The sequence below is a fragment of the Plectropomus leopardus genome, chromosome 17 (assembly GCF_008729295.1).
Source record: "Plectropomus leopardus isolate mb chromosome 17, YSFRI_Pleo_2.0, whole genome shotgun sequence".
Taxonomy (NCBI): domain Eukaryota; kingdom Metazoa; phylum Chordata; class Actinopteri; order Perciformes; family Serranidae; genus Plectropomus; species Plectropomus leopardus.
In genome coordinates, this window is record NC_056479.1 from 27914313 (window position 1) to 27924913 (window position 10601).

Sequence of the window (10601 nt, forward strand, 5' to 3'; positions counted from 1 at the left end):
TGTGGCAAAAGAAAAATGATTTATCAGCCAAACACTGCAGATTTCTTCATCCTCACGGGAGGATACATGCTCGTGGTTGTCATGACAAACCACTCAAATAAGGCTTCTCCTTTCCCGCCTTGGTTTAAAACACTGACTTTATGCTTTCGTGATCCTCTTTCATGCAGTTTTTTCCCCGTCTGATGGTCCATCTGTGTCCCTCTGTCCACTCAGTCTTTTTGAGTCTGACTTCACTGATGACACTCGTCTCTGTTACAAACAACCCACCCGCCTTCTCTCTCTTTCATCCTGTTGCCCTCTTAGACATGAAAGCAGCAGTCCATCGACTATCCCAGCTCCAAATAAATTATGAATTAATCGTGAGCGGACAGCAGGGGGCAATATTTATATAAAAAAATGATCCACACATAATTAAGTTAACCTTTTCACATTTTTTTGTCTTTTCTTTATATATTAACCTGCCATTTTTGGAGTTATTTAGATATTCTACCTTCTATTTGATTTTTTTTATAATTTTACCCTCATGTTAGTATTATAAATAAATATATATATATATATATTATATTATATATATATATAGTTTTTAATTTATTTACTTGTTCATCTGTCTCTTATCCTTGTGTTTTATCTTATCTTTTATCCCCACTGATGTGATGTTGTCTTCTTGTATTATTTCTTATATTATTTTATAGTCTTTTATTCTTATATTTTCTAAAACTTTATTTATTTTTCTCTTTAACTGTCTTTCAAGATCTGTCTGTTTTATCACTTGTATTCCTTTTATTTGCTTTATTCTTGTTGACCTTTTGTATACACATCTTGTTCTTTCCTTTGTGTTTCACTTTTGTAGACCTTTCTCTTTTTGACATGTTTTGTTCATTTTTGATTGTTCCCTGAGTTTCTGCCTTTTCTAAAGTTATTATTAAATTAAATTAAATATATATTACATTGACTTTTGCACTTTTTTTATTATGCAATAGGGGGCAGATGACTCTGCCCTGTCCAAAATAAAATTACCTGAAAAAAACAGCCCTTGTGTGTTATAGGCCTGTTGCATCATGGAACAGTCTCCCACATAATATTAGTCCAGTCAAAGGAAAAGTAGGATTTAAAAAGACATTTAGATCTTATTTACGAGTACATTTACGTGTATGTTTTTGGTTTATGATTGCCTGTGGTTGTTGTCTTTTTCCTATTTTAGACCGATGATGCTACTGATGTTTTTGAATTATTTTTTATTATTTATTGATTATCATTATTATCATTATTATGGTTTGTTTTTGTTCTAATGCAACATTCATGTTGTTGTGGACCCCAGGAAGTTTGTTTAGGCGTCAGGGCCCCCTCCCAGAGGCTTTTAGGTAGCTTACTCAGGGTTTCTTACATGTTTCTTATATTGTATTGCATTTCTTTCTGTACCATTATTTTATTTTCTTTCACATGTGAAAATAAATAGTGATGATAATGATGAATGGAGATCCTTATAATAAACAACTATATTGGATATGTTGAGAAGGAAATCCAGGCACTCCATTTTTGTATCTTGAGGATTTAAGGAGGATTTAGATTAAAAAACCCTTTATTATGGTGGCTAAATCGTTAAAAAAGCCAACATGTTTTGACCAAACACCGGCCTTAGTCAGGGCTTCTAACGAAGGCCGGTGTTTGGCCTTTTTTAACGATTCAGCCACTATAATAAAGGCTTTTTAATCTAAATCCTCCTTGTTTTTCACACTAACATGGATTTCCTTCTCGCCGTATCCTGCTGTTTCCCGTCTTTCATGAGCACCAGATACTGTTTTGTGATCCACAGAGCAAACCAGTCAGCTCTCTTTTCTTCATTATAAAGGATATTTTAAAAAATAAATCAATGCTTTTTATCAACACACTCTATGGTCTATAATGTATATTCATGTTTTTGACTTATTTAAAGGATAAATTTCCTCTCTGTATGTGCTTTTTTAACCGGACTTTCCTGTGTTTCCTCCCGTTGACCAGCTGGTGGCGCCACCCGCGGACCTGCAGCCTGCAGCGACCCCAAAAAAAGCGGCTCTTCTCTGCGCCTCTGAAACCGGAAGTAGTTAACTGGTCCGTCAAGGCCGAGATCACCGCTAACAGCGCGAGCAGCAGCACGAAGGTAAACACGGAAAATCCCCCGCTTTTAATTCAGGTGTGAATCAGCTGTTTGTGACATTCGGGGGGCGCGAGAGGAGAAACGTGTCCGCGTGGAGTGTTTGTGTGTGTGATAGGAGGAGGAGGAAGAGGGGAGGAGGAGGAGGAGGAGGAGAGAGGAGGAGGAGGAGGAGAGGAGGACGAAGAGGGCAAAGTCACGTAACGGAGGTTAATGGAGCAAAAACTGCGGATACGCAGCAAACACACCGAGCCGGAGCTCTTTAACCGAAAATTAGGAAAAAAATGATGAAATTGTGTTTTTGTGTTTGTTTGAGAAGAGCAGAGAAACGCGGCTGCGGTCACAGACTCTGATCAGAGCAGAAACGTGGGGTGAAGGCAGGAAAAATGTCCAAAATGAGCTTTATATTTTAGTTTTTTAATCATTGTTGATGGGTGCTTCATTGCTTTTCGTGATTATTTAAACCTTTAAAACACCTGAGCAAAAAGGTGCAACTCTGGTAAACACGGAGGAGAAAATGAAACTGAAAAATTAATATTAAAAAAAGTCAGAGAGCCAGAAATATTAGAAAATTATCAGAAGTTATATATTCCAAAATTTTTTGACACTTTCAGGTTATTTTATTTTTTGTGTATATATATATATATATATATATATATTCAACAAGCTATTTAACCCTTTGAAACCTGCACACAATTATGGTACAAGTGAATTTTAGATAGTAAATTATAAAAAAAATTGAACATATAATTTTAAAATTTTGTAGAAACTTAGAAAATGTCTTTTTTTTGGTGATTTTTTTCTTGTACTTTTTTGTACCTTTTTACTATTTTTTTGCTAATATTTGGTCATTTCTTGTGAAGATGCTTATTTCCTTCCTCCCATGTTTTTGAAAGAAATCAAGCCACTTTGCTCAGGGTTAAATATTAGCAACCAGTCATCAAAAATAATTTTGACAGGGTTCCTACAGTCATGAAAACCCTGGAAAAGGTTTGGAAAAGTCATTGAATTCTGTATCCCAAACGTAAATAATAACACATGAAGTGTAAAAGGATCGTTTGAAGTTTGAAATATTATCATAATTTCTGTTTTTTACTGTTTTTGGCTGTGATAGATGGTGTGATTTTTTGGTGATGTTGGACATGCCCTCCAAACCTGTCAGCCAGCAACAACACATAACATAAAAATATTCATATTTTTAAAAAAAATAACTTGAAACTGTACTTTTGGGATTTTGACAAAGGACATTTAGTCCAAGAGGTGCCGTTTAAAGACCTTTATTAGAAAGCTGAAAGCTGCGTGTTAACAGTGATGTGCGTATTCAGACCACGGAGGGAGCAGCGGATAATTTTATGAATTAGACTGATTATGCGCTGGTTTTTCATGTGAGTTATACTGCATATTGGTCCCCCAGTCATGTGCCTCCCAGTTTAACAACCAGTTTGTTCTTGCTCTGTTCAGGCAGAGCTCCACCCCAACACTCAACGTAACAAACCAATATACTCTGAGTAAAGATCTTGTGAAACTTTATCACTTTAGAGCTGCAGACTTTTAAAACTTCTGGGTTTCCTTAAAAGGTCGAGATGTTTTTGAGTCTTTGCAAACCCAGCAGGGATGCAGAATAATGGATGATTTTTTTGTCGATATGATGATATTTTTTTAACTAATTTCGACCGATTGCAACTGCTTGCAACTTCAAGATCTGTATCGACATCAGTTTTCTTGTGCTGTGTTCAGACGCCTTTCACAAGCTATTTGAAACCTGAGCAAATTGGTTTAATTTTTTTGAATAACACTGGGGAAAAAAGGCAATGACCAACTTTGCAAAAAATGTCCACAATTGGTGAGAGAGGAGCATTATTAGGAAATTATCAAAAAATATATGGGGAAAATGCCCAGAAAAACAGCTAGAATTATTATAATTTATATTTAAAATTATGTTACAGAAAAAATGAATTAAATATGTACAATTAATGCATGTGTATTTTGTTATTTTTTCAGCACTATGTTATTTATTTTTTGTTTATTTGTTTATTTGTTTTATTTTTCTCTCCTTTTTATGGCTTAATTTCAGGTAATTTTTTAAAAACTTTTTTTTTTTTTTTTTTTTTTTTTTACTAATTAAAGGCCATGTCTTGTTAATTGCCTTCTCCTCGTGTTTTTGAAAGACGTTTCAAAGGATTAACTCAGATTCAGCCAGTGGCGGTTTTTGATCGATATGTTTGTGCGTTCTGAACGTACATACTGATGGCCTCCGTGACGTTATAATCAGGTTTGAATCTCGTTAAATCTTGTTTGTGCCTCAGGGAAACACACCCTTCCTTGGCACGCCCTGTTTACATAGACCAGCTATAAACATGCTGGCCTCACATGCACTCTTGTGGTTCAAATAAAACTCTGTTAATCCACTTTCTTCTTCTGTTGTTTTATCTGATGTTTTTCACACAGATGGCTCACAGGCTGCTAGTACGTAGAATCTGGACGTCCTCTGTCAAAGATATCCGCTGCCTCCCAGCATCCACTGCCGCCTCCTTGTCTTCTTTTTCCGCCTCCCTGCAGTCCGCCAAAACCAGGGTCTCCCTCCTCTCTCCCTCGCGCACCCTGCCTCGCTCCCTCCCTCACGTCTCCCGCCGCGGCGTCTCCTTCAACGTTCAGGACCACGATGACTTCACAGACAGGGTCATCAACAGCCAGCTGCCCGTGCTGGTTGACTTCCACGCAAAGTGAGTACTGCAGGGGGAGATGTTTGCAGGTGACTGTCTGAACCGACAGGTCGGCTACATGAAGGTTTGGACCAGTGATGCTCAACTTACGGCCCGCGGGCCAAATCTGGCCTCTGATAGGATGCCGCGTAACCCCACAGTTATTTAATTATTCACAATCAAAATAAAGTGATTCGCTGGGAATTGTTTTTTGTATTTTAGTTTATAGAAGGTGCAAAAGTGCATAAAAACAACATAAATTTAGAGCTTGTTAATCAAAAAGTGCCAGTGGAGGATCTCCAACACCCCAGACAGAGGTCCGAGCGAAGCACCTAATGTCATAAAGTCCTAGACATGTCCTAAAATCCTTAAAATGTCCTAAAATTCTGGAAACATTAAAATCCCGTAAATGTCCATAAATCTCAGAAATGTGCTTTAATACTGGAAACGTCCTAAAATCTCAGAAACGTCCTAAAAATCTTGAAATAACCCTTAAAACTAGAAATGTCCCAAAATCCCAGAAATGTCCTAAAATCCCAGGAATATCCTAAAATTCTTGAAATATCCCAAAAACCTAGAAAGTTTCTGAAATCATAGAAATTTTCTAAAATCCTACAAATGTTCTAAGATCCTAAAAATGCCCTAAAATAAATGTCCTAAAATACTTGTAAAAATCCTTAAATCCAAGAAATGTCCCAAAATCCCAGAAATGTCCTTAAATCTCAGAACAGTTTTAAATCCTCGATTTGTCCTGAAATCTTAGAAATGTCCTTAAATCTCAGAAATTCAGGAAACGTCCTAAAATCTGAGAAACGTCCCAGAATCCCACATATGTCCAAGAAACATCCTAAAATCCTACAAGTGTTGTTTGTGTGTTAGACACAAAAACTCGGGAAAACAGGGTCCAGGTTTTAAAATACTGATTTTACCGTTTATATTAAAATGTGAGGTTTAAAATCGTTATTTCAGATAGAGTTAAGCTTTCATTTACTATCATGGTTTTTATTAAATACTTGGAAAGTTTTAATACCAGTAATCTAGCGGAGCTGTTTGGTTTTTTTTTTACATAAATTTAGTATCATGAAGTTAAAAACTACCTGCTATAATAGAAAACCAGCAGCACTGATTTTGGGGGATTTAGACGCTGACCTTGGAAACGACCTCGTTTTACAGCAGTCCTGTGTCTTTAAATGACACATACTCTGTGTGTGTGTGTGTGTGCGTGTGTGTGTGTTTGCGTATGTGCGTGTGCATGTGTGTGTGTGTGTGTTGCTGTTAAAAATAAACATGCATGTAGACAACTGAGCGGGGGGATTTCACTCTGAAGACTCTGAAGTGAGGTTACAGTTTCCGGAGGAAAGCCGCTGTTTTAACTCTGTCCTATAGAAAGGTCTTCATCGTCGTCTTAGTTTTTTGATTATCTCATTTATCTCGATGTCGCATGTAAACTGCAAAATATCTCATCTGAATCTAGGTAGAGTTTTTTTGGGATTTTTTTTATTATATATTTTTTTTATTTATTTATTTTTAATATGTCGCTGCATTTGTTTTGTTGTCACTGCGTCTCACAATAAAGGAAGTTTAAAAAAAAAAAGAAAAAAGAAAGCTCTAAGTTTAAAAAGTCCAATACAAGAACATATAACTATTCAAGTTTTTATTATTTATTAATCGATTATTATTATTATATTTAGCTTTAACTTTAAATGAATTGTGCCATGCATTTGACCTGGTTTGCTTTATGCGTTAAAATGATTAAGTTTATTATTAATATTATTTTTTATGTTATTAATTATTAAGAGGCTTGTGGTCATACTGCTTGCACTGGTTGCTTACTCAATATTTGTGTGTTTTTTTAAGGCGTGAACACTGACTGTGGGTGTGTTTGTGTGTTTTTAGTTGGTGTGGTCCCTGTAAGGTCCTCGGGCCGAGGTTGGAGAAGGCCGTTGCGAAACAGAAAGGCCGTGTTGCCATGGCGAAAGTTGACATAGACGATCACACAGACCTGGCCATCGAATACGGGGTGAGACTCTCAGTATTTTTATGGCACGCAGACATTTTGTGAAATTTGCAGTCTAAACTGTGTAGTTTGTACACAATAATCATTATGTGAATTTAATTTTGATGCAGCTCTGCTAAATTGACATAATTTGCTAAGTAGGTAATGTGTTCAGTGTTAAGTCAAACTGTTATTTTTCTTGTCTCATAACTTGATGACTAAGTTTACGTGCACAAAATTCTAGTTTTTGGCCTTACGCCGAAAATGACAATGCTCATGCTAAGTTGTTTACACAGGAAATGAAAATTAATATTAACTAATACTCCCATTGACATGCAGCTGTGCAAACCTCCATTAACGTGCATTAACACGTCGTTTATAACGTCAAAGTTTGGAAGGTGCAACAGTTGGAGTCGCTTGTGACATTTTGCTCCTTTGCATGAAAACAGGTGTCGGCATGGCGACAGACACTGTGCCGACACCTGAGCTTCACTGTCAGGTGGAGAAAGACCGTGCGTCAGGTGAGAGAGACACCGTGCGCCACAGAGCCTGTTGTGCCTCCGACTGCAGCTTTGTGACGCTTTAGAGTTCGGAAAGTTACAAAAAAAATGATAGTTATGAAGTACAACCGTCTGTGGTATAATTTAGTCTGTTAAATTTCGTTGTGCTTCTGAAATGATAGTGTTTCTCATATGGGAGTACTGGTACCCCCACGGGTACTTTGGATTACTTCAGGGGATACATCGGATTTTCATACCTGGCTTTTTTCGGGTTGTCCATTCGCACACGTCCCATTGTCATGAGCACTATTTCTTGGCCACCTGTAAGAAATTTCCTCAAATTTGGCAAAAACTTCCACTTGGAATAAACGATAAAATGATTAGGTTTTGGTGGTCAAAGGTCACAGTGACCTCACAAAACACATTTTTAGCAGTTACGCACGAAATCATACGCCACAATTAAGGACACATTCAGACGAGAACGGCCCGACTACAAACTGAAAGTCTTTCCTTCGTGTTTAAAAAAAAATTGCGTTCATTGTAAGAGCGAAACCCCAAAACGCAGCTGTTGTGTGAACGAAAGGCCAAATCGCAATAAACATCATGCGAGAAGTGTTGCCATGTAAACGCCTTATTACGCATAATTCTCAACTTGGTCTGTTTCCAGGTGTCTGCCGTTCCCACAGTAATCGCCATCCGGGGAGGTGACGTCGTCGACCATTTCGTGGGGATCAAAGATGATGATGAGCTGGACTCATTTGTCAGCAAGATCATTGGACAGTGAACCAGCCGTCCCCGCCCTGACACTCGCCGCCGTCACGGTGCTGTTTTTGTACGGTCTCTGGCCGCCACTTGAGCCAGTTTAGCAACAAAGAAACACTCAAGACGCTCACACCCATCCCTCGACTCGCTGCTTCGGCTTCGCTTCTGTCTCCTCCCGTTTTGTTTCTGTCCAGAGATGGGTGTGTGCTTCCTTTAACCCTTTAGTTCATGCTCCATTTTGCAGCAGTTTCTTTTCTCTGCACGTCTCGTCGCAGGAGCAGCCGGGCCGGTTTGTGTACGTTTGCTGTAAAAGTCTGTAGAATGGGAAAAAAAAAACACGCTGCTGTACTGCATTTATACTGTGTAACATGAGGGATGAACATCTTAGTTTTAGCGCTGGAGAGCAACTTAAAACGTGACGATACTGAATGAGGTTTGTGACAGTGTTAACTGTAGTTCCTGCTTTTGTCCACAAGGTGGTGGCGTCTCTCTAACATCGCGAAGCCACACGGTCGTTTTACACCATTATGCCTAATAATGTGAGCGAGGAAGGTAGGTGTGTGTGTGTGCGCGTGTGTGCGTGTGTGTGTCCAGACTGTGAAACTCAAGTCAAGTGGGAATTACAAATATGAGTTTGATTTAGGTTATTACTCAGATGAACTCTATGTACCAGAAACATGACCAAGCGAAGTAATAAAGGAGTCAGAAGACGTTCTGTATTTGAATTGTGTTTTTGTCCGCGGTTGGAAAAAAATGACAAAGGGGTCATCGTTTTATGTCCCCGACGACACTGAAACAATATATCACGTACTTTCCCCTCCGATGGTTGTTTTTTTTACTGGGAGGTTGCAGAGTAAAAGATTTCTCAATATGGAGCTTTATTGGAGCTTTTCACAGAGTATAAGACCGAAATAGAATAATGAACCAAAAGTGGCTCTCAGTTATTCCCTGTTTCATTGTACCAGGTTAGCCGCAGGTCTTTAAAAAGTCTTAAAATGTCTTTAATTCACATTCACTAATATAAGGCCTTAAACAGTTTGCTTTGTTTTTTGCAAAATGACAGCAGGCCAGGGGCCAGTCGCAGCAGCCCCAACGCGGTTCTGGGATTTTAAGATATTTCTAGCATTTTTGGACATTTCTCAGATTTGAGGACGTTTGTAGGATTTTAGGACATTTCTCAGATTTGAGGACGTTTTGGGATTTTAGGATATTTCTTAGATTTCGAGAGTTTTCAAGGATTTTTGGGACATTTCCAGGAATTTGGGACATTTCTTGGATTTCAGGACATTTAGGACCTTTTTAGTATTTTAGGATATTTCTAGGATTTTTTAAAATATTTTTTAGGATTTTAGGATGTTTCTTGATTTTTAGGACATTTTTTAAGATTTGAGGACATTTTTCAGATTATTTGATGTTTCTATAATTTTAGGATGTTTGTAGCATTTTAGGACATTGCTAGGGTTTTAGGACATTTGCTGGGTTTTAGGATGTTTGTAGGATTTTGGGACTTCACTTTCATGGTTTTTAGGACATTTGTTGCTTAGCTTTGTCTTCTGTCGGGGGTGCAGGTGATCCTCCTCTGGTACTTTTTGTGATAAACAGGCTGTTTTATGCACTCTTATATATACTTAAAGTACAAAAACAATTCCCTGTGTGAATTACTTTATCTTTACTGTGAATTAGAAAATAGTTGGGGGGGCACCTGGTACCCCACTGGGTGTCAGATTTGGGGCTGTAAGTTCAGTATCACTGCTGTAGACACTTTGTATGTGTCAGTGTTTTACGCCCTGCGTCTCTTCTTCCCTCTGTCTGAACTTGTAGGTGTTACTCACGCTGTCACAACCCTCAGTGAAACACCCACACGCCCTCCTCCACTTACTGCTGCCCCCCAAATTACCTCCCGTCTGTCATCCCCTCAAATCAGCACCGTCCTCCCTCTCGTCTGCCTCTTTAGTCTTCACGTTATAAAGCTATGAGTCGTGCACCTGATCAGACATCCTCCCCTGCGACGCCGCTCTCTCCTCCGTCGGGCGGACTCTGAGCCTCCAGCACGCAGCTGACTGCTCCACCAAACCGCTGATTTTCAGTCTCACCTGCTGAGGAATACGTCAGACCACCTGCCGGCTCACCAGATTAAACGCACGGGCCGGAGACCCCTCTGAAAACTGTTTAGTTCATCAACCTTTTTGCTCTGGTTTCAAAGGTTTAAATACTTCTGAAAGACGTCTAAATGCAGCACTAAAAAAAGGTGGTTTCAAGGCGAATGTCTGATTGTTAAATTAAAGAAAACAATACAGACAAGGAATCATATAAGAAGTTCCTAAATACAGCAGGAAACCTCATCTCTGCTGTAATTTCACAGGAAATAACTATTCACAAAATCCAAATCACCTGTTTTACACAAGTTTTCTGCAGTTATTGAGTTCAGTATTTGGGTTCATTGAACCGTTTATCAGTTGTTCTGTACTGTTATCTTTATGCATTGAATATAAATATCACTAGAATATGTC

General features: G+C 38.4%; 1 protein-coding gene across 1 annotated transcript; it reads left to right on the forward strand.

The window, feature by feature from the left end:
• The first annotated feature begins 2048 nt into the window (after positions 1–2048).
• On the forward strand, positions 2049–8200 carry txn2 (thioredoxin 2). Its single transcript, XM_042505050.1, has 4 exons — positions 2049–2137; positions 4580–4854; positions 6730–6853; positions 7997–8200. Exons 2-4 carry the CDS (start codon positions 4580–4582, stop codon positions 8111–8113), a joined length of 516 nt encoding a protein of 171 aa, XP_042360984.1. The 5' UTR covers positions 2049–2137; the 3' UTR covers positions 8114–8200.
• Positions 8201–10601: the final 2401 nt, after the last annotated feature.